At 44.4% G+C, this 27,615-nt stretch overlaps 1 protein-coding gene across 1 annotated transcript in view; it reads right to left on the reverse strand.

The window, feature by feature from the left end:
* Positions 1-27,615, reverse strand: part of ANOS1 (anosmin 1) — a 221,523-nt gene that overhangs the window by 152,464 nt on the left and 41,444 nt on the right. Inside the window, exon 2 of the mRNA XM_052663363.1 lies at positions 26,220-26,267. Coding sequence (XP_052519323.1) covers positions 26,220-26,267 — 48 coding nt within the window. The remainder of the gene's footprint in view (positions 1-26,219; positions 26,268-27,615) is intronic.

A 27,615-nucleotide genomic window follows, 5' to 3' on the forward strand; every position in this document is an offset into this window, starting at 1 on the left:
GAACAAGACCTCCAGGTGATGCAAACCAAAGCTTGAGGAATCCCATCTAGGTAAGCAGGCCCCCCAAACAGGGTCTTAACACATGAGAACACTGCATTACATGGGTGACATAACTCCAGTAATTTGTGGTCTGTAATAATAGCAACAACAGTTGTCAAGGTCAAATAAACACATGTGTCTTGCTTGGCAAGTCGGACACAGTTGTGTCCGACTCTTTGCGACCCTGTAGACTGCAGCCCACCAGGCTCCTCTGCCCATGGGATTCTCCAGGCCAGAATCCTGGAGTAGGTTGCCTTTGCCTTCTCCAGGGGATCTCCCCGACCCAGGGATCAAACCCAGGCCTCCTGCATTGCAGGCAGATTCTTTACCATTGGAACCACGAGGGAAGCTGGAATACATGTGGGCAAATCCGTGTCATCTTTCATCTAAAATGAAAATCTCACACGTTTGCCTTTCTCTGTAAGGTTCCCTGGCCGGGAAACAAAGTCAGGGACAGGGAGAACACAGTCAAAGCCAGCAATTTCCCTGGCTGCACCCCTGGGATAATCAAGCGTTATTAAGACATCAAGATGTTACGTAGCATAACGTGAAATAATCCAAAATTTTAGCTGATAGAAAAGTTGTTTCCAGCAGAGTATATTATGCATATGCGTGCATGTTCAGTTGCTCAGTCATGTCCAAGGCTCTGCGACCCCATGGACTGTAGCCCGCCAGGCTCCTCCGTCCATGGGATTTCCCAGGCAAGAGTACGGGAGTGGGTTGCCATTTCCTCCTCCGGGGGATCTCTCTTACCCAAGGACCAAATCTGCATCTCCTGCACTGGCAGGCACATTCTCAACTGCTGAGCCACCTGGGAAGCCCCATGATCAGTGTACATTAAACACTGCATGGGAGTTTTAAGAACCGTCCCAAGAGTCTGCCTTTTTTTCTTTACCCTGCACCTCAAAACTAGCATACCTGTCAAGTTCAGCCAACACATCAAGCTGGGGAAACTGAGAGGGTAGAGGAAATGTTGTCCTTATATGCTAGTCTAGGCCCCCAGCAGCTATATAGGAGGCAAAGATCAATATCCAAACGAACTAAATAGAATGTGAGGAGGAATGTTTACTCATATACATTCAAGAGAATATAGCTAAATCTATCGTTTTTAAGAGATTGTCCTGTTTCTCAAAACCCCGATTCCCACCTTTATTGTTTTCCTTACGGCCAAACTACAAAACGAAGGGGGCCCATAAAGAGCATCAGATCTCCTCCTTTGCACGTTTTCAATGTATTCGCAGTCAGGTTCTTGTCGTCCAGGCTCCCCTGTCCTCTTTCCCTCAAGTTACCAAGGACACAGATGTGAGTCCCCTGTGCCCACAGTCTTACACACTAGCCTCAACACACGGAGGGGGCTGCTCCCCGTACCGTGCCCTACACAGCAGTCAAAGAACGTCAGTCCTTCCCCTTCTCTGTTCAGAAAGATGCTTTGAAAAGCAAATGGTATTAATTTCTGTGACGACGTCTGCAGGCTGTAAATCTTAACCAAATGAAAGATCTGAACGTCAGGACTGAAGATCAAGCGAAAGTCACCAGCAACACATTTCGGGAGCAATCTAGAAGTAATATAAATGTCAACTTACCAGCAACACACGTTAAGGAAGTGAAAGAATTCTGCTGATCAGAAGGTACTTCTGAGAACACAAAACTGAAGAATTCTGATCGGATGATGAAATTTATAACTAACCCTTCTCCTCATCTTGCTTGACTCTCCATAAGCACTGGGCCAGGCACACAGATATAACACAATTCAAGGTGAAATAATGGAAAGGGCGTGAAGAGGGATAAACAAACTATAATAAAGGAGGTGAGGGTAATAAGGTTCCATACCTTGAGAATCTTGGGTTCCATATGCAAACACACAGGAAAAAAAAACCTCCAAGTGAAGACAGAGTACACAAATATCAAATTACCACTTACATGTGGAAATTAAAAAAAATTCAAAGGAATTTATTTCCTAAAGAGAAATCAACTCACAAACATAGAAAACAAACATGGTTATCAAAGGGGAAAGAGGTGGGAGGGATAAGCTAGGAGCTTGGGATTAATTATACACTGCTGCTGCTAAGCTGCTAAGTCAGTCGTGTCTGACCGTGTGTGACCCCATAGATGGCAGCCCACCAGGTTCCCGTCCCTGGGATTCTACAGGCAAGAACACTGGAGTGGGATGCTATTTCCTTCTCCAATGCATGAAAGTGAAGAGTGAAAGTGAAGTCGCTCAGTCGTGTCCGGCTCTTAGTGACCTCATGGACTATAGCCTTCAGGTTCCTCCGTCCATGGGATTTCCCAGGCAAGAGTACTGGAGTGGGGTGCCATTGCCTTCTCCAAACTGCACACTAGTATATGTAAAACAGGTAAACAACAAGCACCTACTGTATAGCACAGAGAACTATATTCAATATCTTACAATGTGCAACAGAAAAATATGAAAAAGAGTATTATATATCGATGTATATATGTAAACTGAATGACTTTGCTATACACATGAATCATCACAAACCAACTAGCGTTCAATTTTTTTAAAAAAAGAAAAAACAGGAGCAAAGAACAAGAACAAACAAAACAGTATCAAATATGATAGATATTAGCCCAACTAAATCAGTAATCACTGTAATGTCTAAACGCACCACTTAAAAGACACTGATTGTCAGAATGAATCAAAAAAAAAACAGACCCAGTTATACGTTATCTGAAAGTCTGCCTTAAACATGAAGACACATATACATTAAAAGGATGCTAACATTCAGAAAACGAAGATCATGGCATCCGGTCCCATCACTCCATGGGAAACAGATGGGGAAACAGTGGAAACAGTGTCAGACTTATTTTGGGGGCTCCAAAATCACTGCAGATGGTGATTGCAGCCATGAAATTGAAAGACGCTTACTCCTTGGAAGAAAAGTTATGACCAATCTAGATAGTATATTCAAAAGCAGAGACGTTACTTTGCCAGCAAAGGTCCATCTAGTCAAGGCTATGGTTTTTCCCATGGTCATGTATGGATGTGAGAGTTGGACTGTGAAGAAAGCTGAGTGTTGAAGAATTGATGCTTTTGAACTGTGGTGTTGGAGAAGACTCTTGAGAGTCCCTTGGACTGCAAGGAGATCCAACCAGTCCATTCTGAAGGAGATCAGCCCTGGATTTCTTTGGAAGGAATGATGCTGAAGCTGAAACTCCAGTACTTTGGCCACCTCATGTGAAGAGCTGACTCACTGGAAAAGACTCTGATGCTGGGAGGGATTGGGGGCAGGAGGAGAAGGGGATGACAGAGGATGAGATGGCTGGATGGCATCACCGACTGATGGACAGGGAGGCCTGGCATGCTGCGATTCATGGGGTCGCAGAATCGGACACGACTGAGCGACTGAACTGAACTGAACACTAATTATAACAAACCATGAGTAGCTATATTAATTTCAGAGAAGATTTCAAAGCAATAAAGTTATCAAAGATTAAAAGAAAAAGAGCATTACATAATGATAAAGTGGTCAATTCTCCAAGAAGATGTAATGGTTCTTAACAAACTCCATGAGACAAAACCAAGTAGAACCACAAGGAGAAATAGAATAGATGTCTTCACTATCATAGCTGGAGACTTCAACACCCTCCTCCCAGCAACAAACAGATCCAGTGGGCAGAAAATCAATAAAGACAAAACTGAACACAACTACATATATGCCAAGTCGCTCAGTCGCGTCCAACTCTTTGCAACCCTGTGGACTGCAGCCCACCAGGCTCCTCTGTCCATAGGGACACTCCAGGCAAGAATACTGGAGTAGGTTGCCATGCCCTCTTCCAGGGGATCTTCCCCACCCAGGGATCGAACCCAGGTCTCCCACATAGCAGGCGGATTCTTTTACTGTCTGAGCCACCAGGGAAGCCCCAACTGCATATAATTGATGTCAGATGTACATAATTGATATTATATATAGACGACGTCCTTCAACAACAGCAGAATACACATTTTTTTCAAGCTCACATGGAATCTTCATCAAGAGAGGCCACATTCTGGGCCACAAAATACACCATAACAAATTTAAAAGAAGAGATATCCTATAATGTCTGCTCCCAGATTACAATGGAATGAAAACTAGAAATTAGTAACAGAAAGATCACTGGAAAATCCACACATATGGAGAGTGAAAAACACATTTCTAAATAACACATGGGTCAAAGAAGTCTCAAAAGAATTCAAAATTATTTCAAACTAAATGAAAATAAAAACACAACTTTTCACAATCTGTGGCATATAGCGGAAACACTATTTAAGGAAAAACAGACAGCATTGATTCTTATATTAGAAAAGAAGAAAGATCTAAAATCAATAATGTAAATTTCCAATACAGAAAACCAGAAAGAATAAGTTAAATCCAAACTGAGGAGAGGAAAAGAAGTAATAAGAATTAGAATAGAAATAAAAGAAATTAAAATAGGAAGCCAATAAAGGAAATCAACAAAACCAAAAGCTATTTCTTCAAAAAAGAGCTATAATATCATTAGGACTCTGGTCAAGCTAACAAAGAAAGAGAGGACACAAATTCCTACTATTAGCAATGAAAGTGGGGACATCACTATGGATCACATGGAAATTCAGAATATAATAAAGGAATATCATGAACACTCTATGCCCCCAAATTCAATGACCTAGATGAAATCCACCAACTCCTTAAAAGGTACCATCTGCCAAAACTCACAAGAGATGATCTCAATACAACTGTATCTATGTTAAGACAGTGAGTCAGTAATTAATAAAAAGCAGCAAGCCCAAATGGGTTCACTGGTGAATTCTACCAAACATTTAAGGAAGGAATGATGCTAATTCTCTTGGAGAAGGAAATGGCCACCCACACCAGGATTCTTGCCTGGAGAATCCCACAGACAGAGGAGCCTGGCGGGTCACAGTCCATGGAGTTGCAAAGAGTCAGACACGACTGAGTGGCTAAACATACTAATTCTCTACAGTGTCTTTCAGAGGATAACAGCAGGGGGAATACTTCCTCATTCATTCTATGAGGCCAGCATTAACCTAATACTGAAAGCAGCTAAAGACAATACAAGAAAGCTGTAGAAAATATCTCTTATTAACAGATGCACAAAAATCCTCAAGAAAATATTAGCAAACCAAATCAAAAAATGTATGAAAAGAATTCACATTTGACCAACTGGAATTTATCCCAGCACTGAATGTCATAAGGGTTCAACACTCAAAAAAAAAATCAGTTAATATAATTCATCAGGCTTCCCCAACAGCTCAGTTGGTAAAGAATCCACCTGCAATGCAGAAGACCCCGGTTTGATTCCTGGGTTGGGAAGATCCCCTGGAGAAGGGATAGGCTACCCACTCCAGTATTCTTGGGCTTCCCTTGTGGCTCAGCTGGTAAAGAATCTGTCCACAATGCAGGAGACCTGGGTTCGATTCCTGGGTTGAGAAGATCTCCTGGAGAAGGGAAAGGCTACCCACTGCAGTATTCTGGCCTGGAGAATTCCATGGACTGTGTAGTCCATGGGGTCGCAAAGAGCTGGAAATGTGTTAATTCATAATATCAACAGCCAAACAATGAAAAGCACAATTATATTAATAAATGCAGAAAAAATCATTTAACAAAATCTGACACTCATTCATCAGAAAGACTTTCAGTAAACTAGGAATACAGGCGAACTTTCTCACCTTGATAAAGACTACCTACAAAAATGGTTTCTCAGGTCAGGTGAAGTCACTCAGTCGTGTCCGACTCTTCGCGACCCCATGAACTGTAACCTACTAGGCCTCTCCGTCCATGGGATTCTCCAGGCAAGAACACTGGAGTGGGCTGCCATTTCCTTCTCCAGGGGATCTTCCCGAGCCAGGGATCGAACCCAGGTCTCCCACATTGGAGGCAGACGCTTTAACCTCTGAGCCACCAGGGAAGCTGGTTCAGGGATAAAGATCCTGCCTGCCAACGCAGAAGACATGGACGTGATTCCAGGGTAAGGAAAAACTGCTGGAGTAAGAAATGGCAACTCACTCCAGTATTCTTGCGTGGAAAATTCCATGGACAGAGGAGCCTTGTGGGCGACAGTCCACAGAGTTGCAAAGAGTCAGACATGACTAAGCACACACATAGACACACACACACAGACAGAGGCATCTAAGAAAATACCTATAGTTATCATCAAACTTAATGATGAAAACCTTGATTCCATGGACAGAGGAGCCTTGTGGGCTACAGTCCACAGAGTTGCAGAGTCAGATATGACTAAACACACACATACACACACATACACACACACACACACAGAGGCATCTAAGAAAATACCTACAGTTATCATCAAACTTAATGATGAAAACCTTGATTCCATGGACAGAGGAGCCTTGTGGGCTATAGTCCACAGAGTTGCAGAGTCAGATATGACTAAACACACACACACACACACACACACACACACACACACACACAGAGGCATCTAAGAAAATACCTACAGTTATCATCAAACTTAATGATGAAAACCTTGATTCCATGGACAGAGGAGCCTTGTGGGCTACAGTCCACAGAGTTGCAAAGAGTCAGATATGACTAAGCACACACACACACACACACACACACAGAGGCATCTAAGAAAATACCTACAGTTATCATCAAACTTAATGATGAAAACCTTGAAGCTACCCTGGACTGGCAACACCAGAATCCAGGGGAAGTCTCTTAGAAATACAGCATCTCACACCCTACCCAGACCTACTGAATCAGCATCTTTGGAGGTGGGGCCCAGGAAACTGTATCTGAGCAAGCTCGGCAGGAGACACTTGAGCAAGCTGATGTTTGAGAAGCCCTGCTCCAAGAAGTCGGGGTCCACAAACAGTAGAGCTAGGGAGAAAGTCATGAGATGAGTGTGTTTCAGAGACAACTCATGTGTGAACCAAAGAGAGGATGGCAAGTTAGCTCAAGACACGAATCTCAAGAGCTTCACAGAAAGACGGGTGAAAAGGTAAAGGAGAGGGTGGCCCTACAGAGGATTTTGAGTTTTTAGGCTGAATGACTGAATGAATACTCATGTTTTTCATTAACATGGAGAATCCAGGGAGAGGAATTGGTTTGGGGAAGGCAAATAAGCAACTTGGGCCAGGTCACAGAGTTTACAAATCACATCCTCAGGCCAGCGGCCCAAAGACCAGACTTGCCACACGCCATCCACAGCCTCTCATGCACAGGGCAGAAGAAACGCGTCTCACTCAGGGCACAGCGACTTAGAGGGCTTTGAAAGAACCGTAAATCAGAACTGATCGACATGGAGCTGAATCCACACCTCAGGAGAGAAATACTGTTTCAGGGAAGAACCTGTTTACGTTAACCTTTGCTTCCCGGTGCTTTTACTAAAAGGGTACCTCTGTACATGAAGGCCTGCCTAGGGGAACCCTGCCCTCTGCCTGAATGTTAACACATTGCCCTTCCCAACTCTCCCCAAGGCTGGCCATTCCAGGAGATATTTGCAAGACCAATGGCTTTTTAAGCTTTACTTCCTCATCTCCCGTCTCTGTGTGTTCTATAAAAGAACCTGGCGTCCAGACTCCAGTAAGACAGTTATTCTGAGACATTAGTCTGCCATCTTCTCGGTCTCCCGGCTCTCCCAACAAAGTCATTATTCCTTGCTGCACCACCTCGTCTCCCAACTTACTGGCCTGTCTTGCACTCAGCAGAGCAAATTTGGACTCAGTAAGAATATGGCGGTGGTTTGTGCACATATGGACAGAACAATATCAGAAAGAATGAGGCAGGTAAAGAAAGGACATTTCATTGACCAAAAATGACGTTCTCATTCTTCCTTCCAAATATCAGAGGGCATGTACCACTGTCCCATTTCCATTAGACATTAGTGATTCAGAAAGAGCCTTCAACTCCATGCATTAAGGGTCTTAAGGCTTGATTTATACTACTATAAAGGCATTGTTGGTGAACTCTCACAAGTGTAAGGAACATGCAGGCCGCCTAGCCTTGACTTCCTCCTGAGCAAGACACAACCTATCAACGGGATGGCAGCTAATGTGATAACACGCAAGATTTCTGCACAGTGGCTCACAGAAGCCTGGAGATGGGACTCACCCAAACTAGGTTATTTTTTTTTCCCTCCCAAACTCTGTCCAAGGAGTGAGCAGAAAATGATTTAGAAGTCAAAGAAAAGAGCCTCCGAGTGTGCATAATTCAATATTCCACCAGAGTTCACGTCTCCTAATAATATTCTCCATTACCAGTTGGAAAACAAAAGTTGTAAGGAGGTTCATTGTCTTTTTGTCTCCAAGTGACAAAGAGATGAAATAAACATACGTGGGATGCCAAGCACAAAAGCGGAGGATGGGTGCAGGACGGAGCTGCATCCCAGACCTTTTTTTTTTTTTTTACAGCAAATCGATATGTTGGTGGCAAACCTGCCATGGGGTCTTGAAATTAGTGTCTGTCTTTAAAGCAACAGGCTTTCCTGGGGAACGGGACACTTTTCGATGTAGTTTCACGCAGCAGGTTGGGGATGGCCAAGATTTACAGTTGATTAGCCTGCATAGCTGAGTTGCTTTCTCAAAGGCTTCTAGGAAGGGATTACTTCTGTGCCCAAAGAGCCCAAGAGAATAGGGAGGGCGGCTCGCGGCTGTAATGTGCATTCCCCAGGCTCCGTACACTGTGCTCATTGAAGCAGATAAAGCAAAGTTAAAGAAGCATTTAGTTCTTCAGAATGGCAGCCTTAATAAGTATCTTTTTTTTGTGGAAGGATTTAGGAGGAGGGGAGGGTGAGCCTTAGTGCAGGCATTATTTCCTCATACAAAAAGGGAAAATGTGCATACAGTGAAATGTATAAAAAGCCAAAATGCGCACAGCTCCCCTCTCCCTCCCTCCCCCAAGGAAAAGATGCTGAACACACACTCCCCAAACGCCAGAGCATGAATCTTCACAGCTTAATAGTCCCGGGGCCATTGTGCACTTTCTCCTGGGAAAGGCAGCTCATTCATCTGCAACCGCCCAAGTTCAACCTTTTAGCTGTGAGAACCAGGGTAGGGTGGGGGTGGGGGGCACATGGCCCTCCAGAGTCCCACCGTCTTTAGCAGGAGGAGGCCAGAAGAGTTGCTGTGTCCGTCCAGTCGTGTCCTGAGGAAGAACGGCTCAGCTACCCTGGCCCCTCGTCACAATGCTGCCATCGAGGCACGGGAGAAGAGTCTGCGAAAGGCTGGGCCAGCCCCACCTGCAGGCAGCCAAACCCTCAAAGTGACCTTCGCCTGCACAGTGCAAGGCCTGGGAGCCTCCATGGCTCTCATCGTAAACAGCCTTCCCGACATGGAATCTGACAAAGAATCAGTCCCCTGTAGTGAATTCAAATGCATGCGGTTTAATAAGGCAGTGGCTTATGATCCCACTTCTCCTTCTCAGCTCAGCCTTACCCACAATCTGTCTTCCAACACGAAGAGACCTTAACAGGAATGGAGCCACTGGTATAACGAAAAACGCATCGGGGTTGCAGCACCTGTCCCTTGAGTGGGGTTTTCCATTTAGCTAAACAAGGTGATTAACCCAGTTCATCCACACCTGTGTCTCAATGCTGAAAATTTTCAAGAGGGACTTTCCATAACCTAAGGCAGATTGGGAAGGTTTGTCTTTGAAGTTCACAGACAGTTGGGACTATAATAAAAAGAAGGAAGGAAGGAAAGGAAAAAGGAAGGAAGGGAAAGAGAGAGGCAGAGAGAGAGAGAAAAGAAACAGGAGAAAGGAAGGAGGCAAGGAAGGAGGGGAGAGCGAAGGCAGGCCATCCTTACAAAGTGCACACTTGAAGTCGATGCATCCCTCGCACCAATGGAAAATGAACTCACCCACACTGGTCGCTCCGCTCTGAAAGGACGCAGTTGAGAGAAGTCCTTTCTTTATTGTGTGGTTTTAAAGACTATTCTTTGACCTCTGCTATTTATGACTTGAAAGCTGTGAAGACAGGGCCAGACCCCTTTGGCTCCAAAAGGCGCTCACAGACAAAAGCTTTTCACCTTTGTTCCACTTACCTCATTCCGCTGCCCCCCACCCCGCCCCAGCTCAGAACATGTCCCTACCGCAGCCCCCTGGTTTCACAAACTGAAATCTCCCCTTTTCTCTGGCCCAGTTACAGCCATTGCCGAGCTGACAAGTGGCCACCTTCGCTCCTTCGCAGGGAAGGAAGCAAGGAAGCCCTAGTCATCACCACCCGGCTGAGAGGGGGTCTGGTAGGAATATAGATGTCTTGTCATCTCATGTCAATTAACCATGAAATTGTAGACAGAATGGTTCAGGAAACTAAGCAACGCACGGGGGCAAGTTTCAGCCACAGTGTGGGATTTCTCGAGTTACTATTTTACGATTTATGGACTCATCTGTTGCCTTTCTCACTCTTAATGGCATTCGAGACAGTTTTCAAAGTTCCATCGGATATAGCCAGAAAAACAGATAAAAACTGGACAATAAAAAGTGGAGTCAGTGATAAAGCGAGTTCCCAAAATACATGAGATAAAGTTCAGTAACCTTGCTAAAGTAAGTGATTTTCTTTATCGTTGAGCCTTCCAACAGCCAACTCCAAGGGAAAAATACAGTGTCCAAGGGCTAAAATATATACCAGTTTCTAGGGGAAGAATAATTACTATTGATCAGATGAACATGCCTGAAGGAGGCATGGCAATCCACTGCAGTATTCTTGCCTGGAGAACCCCACGGACAGAGGAGCCTGGCAGGCTACAGTCCACGGGGTCGCAAAGATTCGAACATGACGGACTGACTGACTGACTAAGCAACAAGGTGAAGACAATGAATGCCCCCCCCCGCCCCCGCCCAAGTTTTCTCCTAAAAACGGCACAGAATAACAGACTGATGTCCTTGGCAAGTTCCTCAGAGTATTCCCCAATGACTGAGTTTCTGAGACAGTCTCTGAGAATATCGCATGCCTTGCATTGCAGCAACATGGGGTTCAGTAAATGTCATTCATTAAAGGACAATTTTGAGACAGTGAAGGGACATAGTTTAGTCCTCTAACCAAGGCATGGATGGTACAGCATCTGGAAACTCTATATGCATGAAAGTGAGAGTCGTTCAGCTGTGTTTGACTCTTTGTGACCCCGTGGACTATACAGTCCATGGGATTCTCCAGGCCAGAAGACTGGAGTGGGTAGCCTTTCCCTTCTCCAGGGGATCTTCCCAACCCAGGGATCGAACCAGGATCTCCTGCACTGCAGGCAGATTCTTTATCAACTGAGCTATCCACGAGGCACATACAAATGTTGGTGCTCTGGATGACTTTCTGTACTGCAAGGATACAAAAGGTTTGAGCTTCTAGCCCTTGGCAGGTACCAGCAAAGCAGTGGCGTGTGGGTTTTCACTGTCATTTCCCAGGCAGCAGAGGTGCTGTTAGCTCCGATACCTACAGCAAAAATTACGTATCCTAACGAGGATGATTGTTTGGATAAGAATGTCACCCTAACTCTGCCTACACACACATCAAAGAAGGTGAAGGAAGTACCTGGTCAAGATCCTCCTTAGGAAATGGTATTTTCTCTTCCAACATGGAAGAAACCAAAAAGGTACAAGCTCAGTGGGACATCCTATCCGTGGCTGCAGTAATTTTAGGCTGAAAGAGAGTTTAGAACAAGTCCCCAGCTTAGCCATCAAACACACACATACACACTTCATACTGGAATCAAGCAGAGCCCTATGGGACTTTCCCAAGATGGACCTTCCCTGTGTCCTCTGACTTCCTCCTGATTCTTTGAAAACTTTAGCCTCCTAGGCCTCCCCTGAGATCCAAAAAGCAAATTTAATCTGAAAAGTGAGAGAATGCAGAAAGATGGGAAAACGGTCAAGGAAGACACAATAATAACAGTTCATCCATTAAATGAAATCAAGGATGGCTATTTCCTCCTCAGGGGCTACAGATAATATTCTGAGCCGTGTCCTTGAGCCGTTCTGCAGATACAGAAACCCCACCATGTGAAGGAATTTTACTTCAAGTTGACCACAAGCATTCCAGACCCGATAGAACCAGAAGCCCGATAAGGTTGACTCCCAAAATACCACTTGGTTACCTCACCACCAACCAAGCAGAATAATGTCCATAAGCTGATCACACACCTGCAACCCCTCTCCCGCACCCAGTCACTAATAACATTTCCCTGTACACTATGACATCCCTGATATGTAGAATCTATAAAGAAATTATGCAAGTGAACCTACTTACAAAACAGAAAGAGACTCACAGACTTAGAGGATGAACTTATGGTTGTCAGGGGGAAGAGAGTTAGGGAGTTTGGGATGGACGTGTACGGACGTGTGGGATGGACACGTTATATTTAAAACTGATAACACCAAGAAACTTCTGTTGTCCAGCACAGGGAACTCTCCTCAGTGTGGCAGCCTGGATGGGAGGGGAATTTGGGGAAGGATGGATAGATGTATACGTATGGCTGAGTCCCTTCGCTGTTCCCCCGAAACTGTCACAAGATTATTAATCGGCTATACACCAAATCAAAATAAAAAGTGAAAAACAAAAAAATTCCCTGAACTTCCTTCATGGTCCCAGGTCACCGCTCCGTGTTTTCACTGCAAGGGGCACAGGTTCAATGTGCGGCCCACTGGTTGGGTAAGTGCCACTTTCTGGCTAACTCAAACGTTGTTGTTCAGTTCCTACGTCCTGTCCGACTCTTTGTGACCCCATGGAATGCAGCATACCAGGCTCCTCGGTCCCCCACCACCTCCCAGAGTTGGGCTCAAATTCACGTCCACTGAGTGGGTGATGCAATCTAACCTCTGATGGAACACACTACAACTTCAAAACATCAGGCAGACGATCATCACCGTGTAACGCATGCTGGCGGAGATGTTTCTCATATGTTCCGCGTGGAATCCCTTTCTCAAGTCAGCTTTCAGGAACCCTTCCTCAGTCATGGCCCAAATAAGAGACTTCGTGTGTGTCTCCTTCCATGAGACGGGAGGAGAAATCGAGGACGAGATGCGGAAGAGGTGGGGATTACGAGTTACACGGAGGTGTTTTTTCCCTTCCCCGTGTCTTTGCTTTGACGTTTACTGCAGGTGGAAATTCTTTCATCGCCGTAAAAACTGATACAAAACAATCAGAAACACATTGGGCTAATCGCATGCCACATGCTGGACTGGAATCCAAATAAGAACCTGTTCTTTTCCTTAAATATTGATTTTGCTACTAGCCAAGTGTTACAAGTTACTGCAGCACACAGGCTAGTTTCTAGGCTAAAAAAAAACTTCAGAATGTTCCAGCTACTGCTAGCTAATGATGCCCCAAAGCACACTAATATGTTTGATAAAAGTTCCCAGCGTGAAGGCGGAAAACACTTACCATAAGAATGATGGCGTGAGGGAAAGCAAATCAATGACACTACTATAGCCTGCCTTCCACGCTAGAGGCTCCAATTAGAGCTCTGAACCTGCGTTCCAGGAGGCTGCGTCAGATGGAAGCGTGCCTCAGATCTCTCGTTGTTAAAACCATTAACTCACCAATCCACCTGCCAGGCCGCACAGCGACCCTGCTAAGAGCCTTCAGCACTTACGACTTCAGAAACGAAGCTCTGAAACGAGGTATTTATTTAGCTGCACCATCTGCCTCAACCTGATGCAAAGAGACCACTCAGGGGAAAAAGATCCTTGATGCTGGGGAAGATTGAAGGCAGCAGGAGAAGGGGGTGCAGAGGATGAGGTGGTGGGATGGCATCACTGACTCAATGGACATGAGTTTAAGCAAATTCTAGGACACACTGAAGGACAGGGAAGCCCGGAGTGCTGCAGTCCATGTGGTCGCAAAGAGTCGGACATGACTTTGCAACTGAACAGCACACAACCATCTGTAATCTGTTTTTGATTTCACGGGCTCCACATTCTGCCACTTCGTTCATACTGGTGCGGCGATACTGGATGGAGGCAATACTGAACCCTAATTCAGACTTGCTGATTGTGTGATTTGCAACTGCATGGACACCAGGAACTCTAAGAGCTCAGGTCTCCCAGAGCTCAGGTCTCCCAGAGGAGAGACTTCATCACTTGGCGAGCACTCAGCAGTCTTTGGGGTACTCGAGATTATGCCATTTACTGACACGGTATTATAGGACAGTCTGACAAATGTGCATTCAACGGTTTTTATTCACGCTGGCACAATATTGCATTACAGACCAATTTCTCAAAAGAACAGTAGCCAAATTTTAATACACCTCACGATTTCTTTTCCTATGCATTCCATACACATTTTAACTCCACCACTGGTTTAAATAAATAGAATATCTCTCTTCCTAAATTATCACATCCCATTTACTTAAAAATGAAGTTATAATCAAGGGGGTGGCAGAGGATAAGATGGTTGGATGGCATCATTGACTCAGTGAACATGAGTTTAAGCAAACTCAGGGAGACGGGAAAGGACAGGGAAACCTAGTGTGTCCATGGGGTTGCAAAGGGTCAGACATGACTTAGCAACTGAAGAACAACGTCATGATCATTACTTACGAAAATAACAATGCTAATATTAAAAATAAAGGGAATTAACTATAACATTGCAGAAGTTTTCTACTCTTGCAGCAGCATATACCTACAACTTCTCTTGACATGTCAGTGGGGACTGTATTTATGAAATACTTGGTAAACTCCCAAAAGATACCAATACGTTGGACAAGAGATGCTCGATATACATCAACTTTGTCCTTGAAGTGGATATTTATACAAAGTCAGGGAAAACTGCATGAATATCAGTAAGTATTACCATAGGTTTTAAGTGTTTTGAAGTAAAAGGAACAACTGAAATTTCAAACTGTTGCATATTACAACACTGCAAAAGATAAACTGTTCAACTTTGGTTCTTTGGCTATTTGGACATAGTGCATTTCCATGGGTGCCTGAGTTTTCATTTTCCTCCGTAAGATGTATTTTCCTGGGGCTCTATGGACTTACAGTCATTACCACATAAATCATGGGAAGCATCTAACACAAAACAAAAGCCTCCAACAGTCACATTCAGTTATGTTTCTGGGGTTTGACCTTTATCCAATAAATTTCACAGATGCAAAATGAAGCCATCCAGATGTTCATACGAGCAAAACCAATCTTCCTCACCTCCAAATTTGGCTTCAGAATAAGCCTGGAAAATCACTAACAATCCAGAGTTATGGCCCTTATAAGAACAGAACTCCCACTGAGATCAAAGCAACAGGCCACCACACCAAGATTGAGCCCCGAATTACTGCTTTTCAACTCAAAACCTCACAACCAAGTGGGAAACAACCGTCAACCAAGACAGTTACAACACCCAGAAGGAGAAGAATGAGCATGCATGCACCCCAGATGGGTGGTTGTCACCCAGAGTGCCAGTCTTAGGCGCAAGGTTCAGAGAGGTAACGGAGCATAAGGTCAAAGCATACTCATCTTACAAATGCATGACTCTCGTGCAAATATAAAATGAACAAGCGTCAAATACTGAACTCATGAAATACTGCCAGGACCAGGAATATCCTACATTTGGTTCAAAGGAGACATCCAAGAAATACAGACATACTGATACAGAGAAAGGATTGCTCAACTGGATTTACAAATACGCACAAAATGGTCTGTTGATGGGGAAGCTTCAGTTTGCAGTCCCCTGCACACAACCATTTGCATTTCCACGGACAAGAGTCGTCTGCATTCGTATCAGCCTCCTACCATTTGCAGAGGAAGAAAACAGCTCAAGGATACGGAGAATGTAGATAACCCACAAGATGCGAGATGGAGAGCATCCAGCCACCTTTCAGTTTGCCCCTTTCGAAGCCCTCCACAAGTCTTCCTTGTGGCAGAGGATGAGCTGGTTGGATGCCATCACCGACTCAATGGACATGCGTTTGAGCAAACTCCAGGAGACAGTGAAGGACAGGGAAGCCTGGTGTGCTGCAGTCCATGCGGTCACAAAGAGCTGGACACTAATGACTGAATAAGTCTTACTGGGATTCCCAGGTGGCGCTAGTGGTAAAGAACCCGTTTGCCAGTGCAGTAACAGACATGGGTTTGACCCCTGGGTCGGGAAGATCCCCTAGAGAAGGACATGGCCACCCACTCCCATATGCCTGCCTAGAGAATCCCATGGATAAAGGAGCCTGGCAGACTCCAGTCCATGGGGTTTCAAGAGTCAGACATGACTTAGTGACTTTGCACACACGCACAACTCTTACTGGCTCTAATAATCACTGAATGTCCAAAAATTAAATGTGATTTAATATTTTCTTCATATTGTTTGGGCTTCCTTGTGACTCAAACGGTAAAGAATCTGCCGGCAATGTGGGAGACCCAGGTTTGACCCCCGGGTCGGGAAGATCCCCTGGAGAAGAAAATGGCAACCCACTCCAGCATTCTTGCTTGGAAAATGCCATAGACGGAGGAGCCTGGTGGGCTGCAGTCCATGGAGTTGCAAAGAGTTGGATACGACTGAGAGACTTCACTTTCATTTTCCTTTCCTTTCCTTTATTTATCATTCCTTTCCCTTGGACTGCAAGGAGATCCAACCAGTCCATTCTAAAGGAGATCAGTCCTGGGTGTTCTTTGGAAGGAATGATGCTAAAGCTGAAACTCCAGTACTTTGGCCACCTCATGCAAAGAGTTGACTCACTGGAAATGACTCTGATGCTGGGAGGGATTGGGGCCAGGAGGAGAAGGGAACGACCGAGGATGAGATGGCTGGATGGCATCACCGACTTGATGGACGTGAGTTTGAGTGAACTCCAGGAGTTGGTGATGGACAAGGAGGCCTGGAGTGCTGCGATTCATGGGGTTACAAAGAGTCAGACACAACTGAGCGAATGAACTGAACTGAACAGTCAACGAATCCTCAGAAGCTGATCAACAATCTTCCACACGAGGTGTTATTAACGGTCCATTTATCAGTTTCAATACATCAAGATATGTCTTTGTATTGAGAGAAAAACACTACTTTACGGTGTGGTTTTTGCTTGCTTTTGCCCATGGGGATGCCTTGGCAGACAAAAGAGGTTGGCAAACTACAGCAAGTGGGCAAGCCCAGCTCAGCACCTGTTTTTGTACAGCTGGCGAGCACAGAATTGTTCTTACTTTTTTAAATGTGGCTGTCAAAAATAAAATGTCATGATATGGAAGTTATATGAAATTCCAATTTCAGTGTCTGCACGTAATGTTTCATTGGAAAACAGCCGCTTACCTTCATTTATCTCCTATCGATCACTTTTTTTTTCAGGCTACAATGGCCACAAGAGTAGTTGCCACCGAGATCTGAAGGACCACAAAGATGAAAATATTTACTATCAGATCCTCTACAGAAACTATATATGATGAGAATCAGAATTCCTAACATTATAATGGACCTCTGAAAGGTGCTAGGTGCATACCACATGGTCAGTAAACCATGTGTTTATTTCCCTTCAAGTCATAAAGTAAAACTTCTGAGAATAGAACTGTGTTCTTCAATTCTTTTTGTCGTTGTTCAGTTGCTCAGTCGTGTCTGACTCTTGGGGACCGCACGGACTGCAGCACACCAGGCTTCCCTGTCCGTCACCATCTCCCGGAGCTTGCTCCAATTCATGTCCATTGAGTCAGTGAGGCCAACCAACCATCTCGTCCTCTGTCATCCCCTTCTCCTCCTGCCTTCTCCCTTAATTATTTTTATAACTTGCAAAATGCACAGACAAAGGCTTCGGAACCTCTCTTGGCACTACTGAGACTGAAGCCAGGCAGCTCCTCACCGTGAGGGAGTCCTATACGTTTTACGGTTTGTCAGCACCCCTGACCTCCACCCGCTAAATGCCAGTAGCCTCCCATCACCAATAGTGACCACCAAAAATGTCTCCTGCCATTGCCAAACATCCCCTGGGGAGCAAAGTCGCTCAGGCTGTGACCTCAAGCAATGCTGGACAGTAAGTCACTGTTCCAAATTACGAAGGAGCTGAAAGCTGCTAATGAAACCTGACTTCATTAAAGGAGGAAAAATTTCCTAATTAATAATAAATGATCTTTATTATTAATTCAGTTCAGTTCAGTTCAGTCGCTCAGTCATGTCTGACGCTTTGCAACCCCATGAATTGCAGCATGCCAGGCCTCCCTGTCCATCACCAGCTCCCGGAGTTCACTCAGAGTCGCGTCCATCGAGTCAGTGATGCCATCCAGCCATCTCATCCGCGGTGGTCCCCTTCTCCTCCTGCCCCCAATCCCTCCCAGCATCAAACTCTTCTCCAATGAGTCAACTCTTCGCATGAGGTGGCCAAAGTATCAGATTGTCAGCTTTAGCATCATTCCTTCCAAAGAGATCCCAGGGCTGATCTCCTTCAGAATGGACTTGTTGAATCTCCTTGCAGTCCAAGGGACTCTCAAGAGTCTTCTCCAACACCACAGTTCAAAACCATCAATTCTTCAGCGCTCAGCCTTCTTCACAGTCCAACTCTCACATCCATACATGATCACTGGAAAAACCATAGCCTTGACTAGACGGACCTTAGTCGGCAAAGTAATGTCTCTGCTTTTGAATATGCTATCTAGGTTGGTCATAACTTTCCTTCCAAGGAGTAAGCGTCTTTTAATTTCATGGCTGCAGTCACCATCTGCAGTGATTTGGGAGCCCAAAAAATAAAGTCTGACACTGTTTCCAGTGTTTCCCCATCTATTTCCCATGGAGTGATGGGAGCGGATGCCATGATCTTCGTTTTCTGAATGTTGAGCTTTAAGCCAACTTTTTCACTCTCCTCTTTCACTTTCATCAAGATGCTTTTGAGTTCCTCTTCACTTTCTGCCATAAGGGTGGTGTCATCTGCATATCTGAGGTTATTGATATTTCTCCCGGCAATCTTGATTCCAGCTTGTGTTTCTTCCAGTCCAGCATTTCTCATGATGTACTCTGCATAGAAGTGAAGTAAGCAGGGTGACAATATACAGCCTTGATGTACTCCTTTTCCTATTTGGAACCAGTCTATTGTTCCATGTCCAGTTCTAACTGTTGCTTCCTGGCCTGCATACAGATTTCTCAAGAGGCAGGTTGCAAGAAGAGATAAGAAAGCCTTCTTCAGCGATCAATGCAAAGAAATAAAGCAAAAGAACAGAATGGGAAAGACTAGAGATCTCTTCAAGAAAATTAGAGATACCAAGGGAACATTTCATGCAAAGATGGACTCGATAAAGGACAGAAATGGTCTGGACCTAACAGAAGCAGAAGATATTAAGAAGAGATGGCAAGAATACACGGAAGAACTGTACAAAAAGGATCTTCATGACCAGGATAATCACGATGGTGTGATCACTCACCTAGAGCCAGACATTTTGGAAAGTGAAGTCAAGTGGGCCTTAGAAAGCATCACTACGAACAAAGCTAGTGGAGGTGATAGAATTCCAGTAGAGCTATTTCAAATCCTGAGAGATAATGCTGTGAAAGTGCTGCACTCAATATGCTAACAAATTTAGAAAACTGAGCAGTGGCCACAGGACTGGAAAAAGTCAGTTTTCATTCCAATCCCAAAGAAAGGCAATGCCAAAGAATGCTCAAACTACTGCACAACTGCACTCATCTCACACGCTAGTAAAGTAATGCTCAAAATTCTCCAAGCCAGGCTTCAGCAATACGTGAACCGTGAACTTCCTGATGTTCAAGCTGGTTTTCAGAAAGGCAGAGGAACCAGAGATCAGATTGCCAACATCCGCTGGATCATGGAAAAAGCAAGAGAGTTCCAGAAAATCATCTATTTCTGCTTTATTGACTATGCCAAAGCCTTTGACTGTGTGGATCACAATAGACTGTGGAAAATTATTAATTAGTAAATAATTAATTACCTGCCTCCTGAGAAATCTGTATGCAGGTCAAGAAGCAACAGTTAGAAGCAGACAGGGAACAATGGACTGGTTCCACATTGGGAAAGGAGTCCTTCAAGGCTGTATAATGTCCCCCTGCTCATTTGACTTGCAAGTAGAGAACATCAAGCAAAAAGTCGGGGTGGATGAAGCACGAGCTGGCATCGTGACTGCAGAGGGAAAGAGAAAGATCAACAGCCTCAGATATGCAGATGACACCGCCCTTATGGCAGAGAGTGAAGAGGAGCTAAACAGCCTCTTGATGAAAGGGAAAGAGAGTGAAAAAGCTGGCTTAAAGCTCAACATTCAAAAAATGAAGATCATGGAATCCAGTCCCATCACTTCATGGCAAATAGATGGGGAAACAACAGAAACCGTGAGAGACTCTATTTTCTCGGACTCCAAAGTCACTGCCGATGGTGACTGCAGCCGTGAAATTAGAAGACGCTGGCTCTTTGGAAGAAAAGCTTTGACAAACCTAGAGAGCATATTAAAATAAAAAATACAGAGACATTACTGACAAAGGCCCGTACAGTCAAAGCTAACGTTTTTCTAGTGGTCATGTATGGATGTCAGAGTTGGACCATATAGAAAGCTGAGTGCTGAATAACTGGTGCTTTTGAACTGTGGTGTTGCAGAAGACTCCTGAGAGTCCCTTGGACTGCAAGGAGATCCAACCAGTCCATCCTAAAGGAGATCAGTCCTGAATATTCATTGGAAGGGCTGATGCTGAAGGTGAAACTCCAATCCTTTGGCCACCTGATGCAAAGAGCTGACTTATTGGAAAAGACTCTGATGCTGGGAAAGACTGAAGGCAGGAAGAGCAGGGGACGACAGAGAACGTGATGGTTAGATGGCATCACTGACTCGATGGACATGAGTCTAAGCAAGCTCCGGGAGTTGGTGATGGACAGGGAAGCCTGGTGTGCTGCAGTCCATAAGGTCGCAAAGAGTCAGACAACTGAGAAACTGGACTAAACTGAATAAACTGATCATGCTACATTACTCAGGTACAAAATGGATTATATTAACCTTTTTTTCCCTGAAGGTAGTACAGTAAGGATGTACTTTGGAGGAGGGAGAAAGTGTAATGTATACATTTCACTCATGGATCATTCACAAACACTTAATGAGCACCAGCCAGAATGGCTACCATAAAATATATCCATAAACAGTAAATAATGGAGAAGGTGTGGGGAAAAAGGAACCCTCCTGCACTGTTGGTGGGGATGTAAATTGGTACAGCCACTATGGAGAACAGTATGCTTCTGCTGCTGCTGCTGCTGCTGCTAAGTCGCTTCAGTCGTGTCCGACTCTGTGCAACCCCATAGACGGCAGCCCACCAGGCTCCCCCGTCCCTGGGACTCTCCAGGCAAGAACACTAGAGTGGGTTGCCATTTCCTTCTCCAATGCATGAAAGGGAAAAGTGAAAGTGAAGTCGCTCAGTCATGTCGGAGAACAGTATGGAAGGTCGTTAAAAAACTAAAACTAGAGCTATGGCCCTGCCCCCTGGAGAATGAAATGGCAACCCACTCCAGTATTCCTGCCTAGAAAATGCGATGGACGGAGGAGCCTGGTGGGCTACAGTCCATGGAGTCACAAAGAGTCAGACACGACTGAAGCAACTTAGCATACGCACACGACCCTGAAATCCCACTCCTGGGCATATATCCAGAGGAAAACCTGATCCAAGAGGATACGCACACCCCAGTGTTCAGTGCAGCGCTATTCACAGCAGCAAAGACATGGAAATGACTCAAACGTACACCAGCAGATGCAAGGATATAGACACTGTGGCACATATATAAAGTGGAGGATTACTCGCCATTTCAAAGAAGGAAGTCATGCCATCCGCAGCAACATCTATGGACCTAGAGCTTGTCACGCTAAGTGAAACTAAGTCAGATGGAGAGGGAGAAATACACTATGACCTACCTTAGATGTAGAATCTACAAAGAAATTATACAAATGAACTTGCTTACGAAACAGAAAGAGATGAACAGACCTAGAAAACAAACTTATGGTTGCCAGGGAGAAGATAAGTCAGTGCGTTTGGGATAGACATGTACTCTGCTATATGTAACATAGAGAACCAGCAAGGACCTGCTGTCCAGCACAGGGAACTCTGCTCAATACTCTGTAATAACCTTATGGTTCCCAGGGAGGAAGGATGGGGGAAGAGATAGTCAGGGAGTCTGGGATGGACACGCACACACTGCTGTATTTAACACAGAGAACCAACAAGGACCTGCTGTCCAGCACAGGGAACTCTGCTCAATACTCTGTAATAAACTTATGGTTCCCAGGGGAGAAGGATGGGGGAAGGGATAGTTAGGGAGTTTGGGATGGAGATAGACACACTGCTGTATTTAACATGGAGAACCAGCAAGGACCTGCTGTCTAGCACAGGGAACCCTGCTCAATCCTCTGTAATAACCTTATGGTTCCCAGGGAGGAAGGATGGGGGAAGAGATAGTCAGGGAGTCTGGGATGGACACGCACACACTGCTGTATTTAACACAGAGAACCAGCAAGGACCTGCTGAACAGCACAGGGAACTCTGCTCAATGTCATGCGGCAGCCTGGATGGGAGGGGAGTTTGTGGGAGAATGGATGCATGTATACGTATGGCTGAATCACTTCAGTGTTCACCTGAAACTATCACAACATTGTTTGTTAATCAGCTATACCCCAATACAAAATAAAAAGTTGAAAAAAAAAGACAAATGCTCGGTCAGCAATGACTCCATACCCAAACACAGTTCTAGGCTTCAAGATCCCACAATGAACAAAGCGCGACACAATCAATGGCTGCCTGAAGCTTCTTTTCTGGTGAAGGAGACAGAATCGCAGAGGCAAAGAAATAGGTATATAAAATGACAAGGGTGTAGTATGGCCGAGGACACTGTAAAGGGGTGGGAGGTGATACGGGAGGGCAAGGTTGAGGAGGTGGTATTTTTGCTGAGATGTGAATCGGGGCGGGGGCGGTGGTGTGTGGTGAGTTGGGTGTCTATGGGAGAAGCTTTCTGGGAGGAGGTAAAAGACATGTTGATGGGGACTGAACACAGGAGGAAGTGGAGACAGACCACAGGCAGATGAGACAGTGTTTACACTGAAGGAGATGCTTAGATAGTAAAGGGTGTGAGTCAAATGGCAGCATGATTCCGATCACACATGTAAAGGGTCTTTCCAGCACCCGCATGCACACAGTAGAATGTGGGAGACCCGAGAGCATGCTCACAGACTGGTCCAGACAAGAGATGCTGGTAGGCTGGACAAGGCTGGCAACTGCATGGGAGGAAGAACCCATGTCCTAGAAAGATCCTGATGGTGACCAACTTTGCAGACGCAACCAGAACTAATTAGAAACTGTGCACTTTCTATAAAAAGCAGAGACATCCCTTTGCCAACAAAGGTCTGTATAGACAAGGCTATGGTTTTTCCAGTAGTCATGTGTGGATGTGAGAGTTGGACCATAAAGAAGTCTGAGCACCAAAGAATTGGTGCTTTTGAACTGTGGTGCTGGAGAAGACTCTTGAGGGTCCCTTGGACTGCGAGGAGATCCAACCAGTCCATCCTAAAGGAGATCAGTCCTGAATATTCACTGGAAGGACTGATGCTGAAGCCGAAGCTCCAATGCTTTGTCCACCTGATGTGAACAGTCGACTCATCGGAAAGACCCTGATGCTGGGAAAGATTGAGGGCAGGAGGAGAAGGGGACGACAGAGGATGAGATGGTTGGACTGACTCAATGGACATGAGTTTGAGCAAACTCGGGGAGATAGTGAAGGACAGGGAAGCCTGGCGTGCTGCAGTCCACGGGGTCGCAAAGACTCGGACACGACTTAACCACTGAACGACAACTTTCTATGAAATATTACATAAGCTTTATCTTTTAACATACACTCAGTTACCTCATCAGCCTAACTTTTTGACTTGGTGAGGTTTTTTTTTAACTCTTCTGTCCCAATATTTGTTCAAAACGGTTTTTAAAGCTGTAGATCTTCATTCAAGACCACAATGGAGACAGCATTCCCAACTTGAGTTGCCTCTATCAGTGTGCTTGCCTGGGAAGTCCAATGGGCAGAGAATCCTGGCTGGCCACCATCCATTGGATGACAAAGAGTCAGGCACGACTTAGTGACTAAACAACCACCACACCCGGTTTGCTGAGTTATTTCAGGACCATTATCCAATATGTGTGTGCCTGATTTTCCCCACGTGTAAAATGGAGTTATCATTGCTTACCCTTCACTCCATTAACCAGAAGATCAAGGGGAAAAGCTTACACAGTGCTTCAAGTCTCAAAAGAAATGCAAACTATCTGCAAATGTACCCAGTGATAATATCCAAAGGAGGTAAACTTTGATTAACATGTAAGGTTCATCCCCACGGATTCAGACTCAAGACAACCCTGAAATTTACGTCAGCTTTGTAATATAGTCCAAAGGTTCTGTTGGAATTAGCCGTGACTTACTGATTCATTTTTGCTTTCAGGCAAAAGGAACTGATTTCTGTTCTTGTGAAATTCAGTCTCTCATGTCAGCCTTGATCATTCAATTATGAAATATGGTTCATCGATCTGTATTCCCCAGAGTTGCAATGTTCTTTAATTAGGGTATTTTAGAAGCAGTTCAAATGAATCTCTCCCATTCAAATTTCAAATGTATAAAAAAGAATTAATCTCTTGATGGGGTAAGGATAAAAGGGGTGCTAAGCACAAATAATACAGATACAAAAAATTACCATCATGTGAAGGAAAGTTATTACCAACCTAGATAGCATACTGAAAAGCAGAGATATTACTTTGCTAACAAAGGTCCGTCTAGTCAAGGCTATGGTTTTTCCAGTGGTCACGTATGGATATGAGAGTTGGACTGTGAAGAAAGCTGAGCACTGAAGAATTGATGCTTTTGAACTGCGGTGTTGGAGAAGACTCTTGAGAGTCCCTTGGACTGCAAGGAGATCCAACCAGTCCATCCTAAAGACCAGTCCGGGATGTTCACTGGAAGGACTGATACTGAGGCTGAAACTCCAATACTTTGGCCACCTCATGAGAAGAGCTGACTCACTGGATGGTGGGAGGGACTGGGGGCAGGAGGAGAAGGGGACAACAGAGGATGAGATGGCTGGATGGCATCACCGACTCGATGGACATGAGTTTGGGTGAACTCTGGGAGTTGGTAATGGACAGAGAGGCTTAGCGTGCTGTGATTCATGGGGTTGCAAAGAGTTGGACATGACTGAGCAACTGAACTGAACTGAATACCCAACCAACAAAACTGGGGGAAAAAAAAAAACAAACTAATTATGAAATTTAGTCGCGTGGCCATATTTTCTTACACACACACACAATCTTTTTCTGTAATGATGACAGAAACAAATTCAACACTAGTTGAAGAACAATTAATATAACAGATATCAGAAAATGTCTTCTCAGGGCCAATGTTTACGATACTATATAAAAAGGAAAAGGATTGCAGACCAGACATTGCGTTTCTGCCCAGAATCTAGAGTCAGAGGTAAGCAAAGCTTGCTTTCACCAAATTATTTCACGTTCACACGATTATACGATTTTGACTGTAAAATAAAAGAAGGCTTTACCTTTCAGTCTAATACTAGCACCCACGAAAGACATTTCAGCAAACTCTACGATTGCACTCTAGTATGTGCAGCAGGCTTCAACTGTATTCACTTATACTATCTGAATATAAAGCCAACTTTCAGACTAGAGCTGAAGCAAATGGGGCATGTCTAATACATACATACACACATACAGATTCTTATAGCTTATGATGCTTTCGGACTGAGAAATGTATGCCGTCAAACATATGACTGAGAATAATGTGAAACTTGGAACATGGGTGTGCAACAAGAAATACGCAGAAATAGAAAAGAGGCTGCTTGCTTAAAGAATCGAATTACTTAACGACCAGTTCCTGCACACAAAGTAAACACATACAAAATAACTTCGCTGTAGGTCGAATGCAGGAAGTCTTCTGGTGGAATCAGAAGATGTGTTCTCCTTAAAAACATTTCTGACTAAAATAGCTAGAGAAGGGAGAGACAAATAAGGTAATACATAGAAATACTGATACATACATCTTGATTGCAGCAGTGACTACATTAACGGAATCTGTCCAAGTGATAAAAACGTTACAAAACTATATTCATACATCCCTTGCACCAATGATGATTATCTGCTTTTGTCACTGTGCTACGAATATATACGGTACACACATTGGTGGAAAGAGAGTGAACAGTACCTGTGATTTCTCTCTACTAGCTTTGCAGGTTCCTGTGACTCTACACTTTTTCCAAAATTAATTAAAAAAAAAAATACTGATACAGTTGTAGGGCACATACCTTTGAACATTGCTTGTGATTCTGGCACCAAACCAGGGAACCATTGTTCTGCAAAACGAGAAAAGAAACATTGACTCGTTAGATACTTTTCTATTTGAAAACTGCATACACCTGTGTGCTTTAATATAATTAAAAAATATCAGCCCTAATGAAAGACCAACTTGCCACCCTGCTATGTCTTTCTTCCGAAAACAAAAAAGCGGGTTTCTAATGGAAATCGTGTTTTGCCCTTGACTTCGTGATACAAATACATATAAAATAATGAAGAATTTCAAGCTGTTCTGGGAAGGAAAAGTGTGTGAGCTATCTCTCAGGGGTGTGCTGAGTGATCAAATACAGACCAGCAGGAAAATGACCCGCAGAGGTGTCTTCCTGGAGGCTTTTCAATTTCAACTAATCAGTAAAAAGAGTTTGAGCCTGGAAGTCAGATACCATGTGAAAAATGTTCTCTCTCTCTCTCTCTCTTTCTCTCTCTTTCCCCCTTCTCTGGATGTGTGACTCTGGACAAGGGGCTTGTCTGTCCCTCAGTTCATCCGCCTGTAAAGCATAAAGACATTAGCTCTTGCATGTGGTCAGCGCTATAAGTAGGTGAGGGGATACGCACAAACCACTCAAACACACCAAATGCCAGGATTAGGATTTATTCAAAGTCCAATTTATTTTATTGAAGTATAGCTGATTTATAATGTTGTGTTAATTTCTGCTGTACAGAGTGACCTTGTTATACATACATATATATATATATACACACATATATACACACACATTTTTTTCATATTCTTTTCCATTATGCTTTATCAGAGGATATTGAGTGAATGAGGACTGCTGCTGAAGCTGAAACTCCAATCCTTTGGCCACCTGATGCAAAGAGCTGACTCACTGCCAAAGACCCTGATTCTGGGAAAGATTGAAGGCGGGAAGAGAAGGGGAGGACAGAGGATGAGATGGTTGGATGGCATCACCGACTCAACAGACATGAGTTTGAGTAAACTCGGGGAGTTGGTGATGGACAGGGAGGCCTGGCGTTCTGCAGTCCATGGGGTTGCAAAGAGTCAGACATGACTGAGCAACTGAACTGAACTGATTGAGTATAGCTCCCTGCGCTCTACAGTAGAACCTTGTTTATCCATCCTATATATAAATGCGTGTTTCCATCTGCTAACCCCAAACTCCCAAGTTGTCCCTCTCCACCACCCCACCCCCTTGACAAATATCAGTCTGTCCTCTACGTCTGTGAGTCTCTTTCCACTTCATAGGTAAGTTCATTCGTATCACATTTTAGATTCTACATGTAAATGACAGCTTTCTCTGTCTGACTTATTTCACTTACGTGATGATCTCTGCATCCATCCATGTTGCTGCCATGGCCTTATCTCATTGTTTTCTGTGGCTGACT

Source organism: Budorcas taxicolor, chromosome X, assembly GCF_023091745.1.
Source record: "Budorcas taxicolor isolate Tak-1 chromosome X, Takin1.1, whole genome shotgun sequence".
Taxonomy (NCBI): Eukaryota; Metazoa; Chordata; class Mammalia; order Artiodactyla; family Bovidae; genus Budorcas; species Budorcas taxicolor.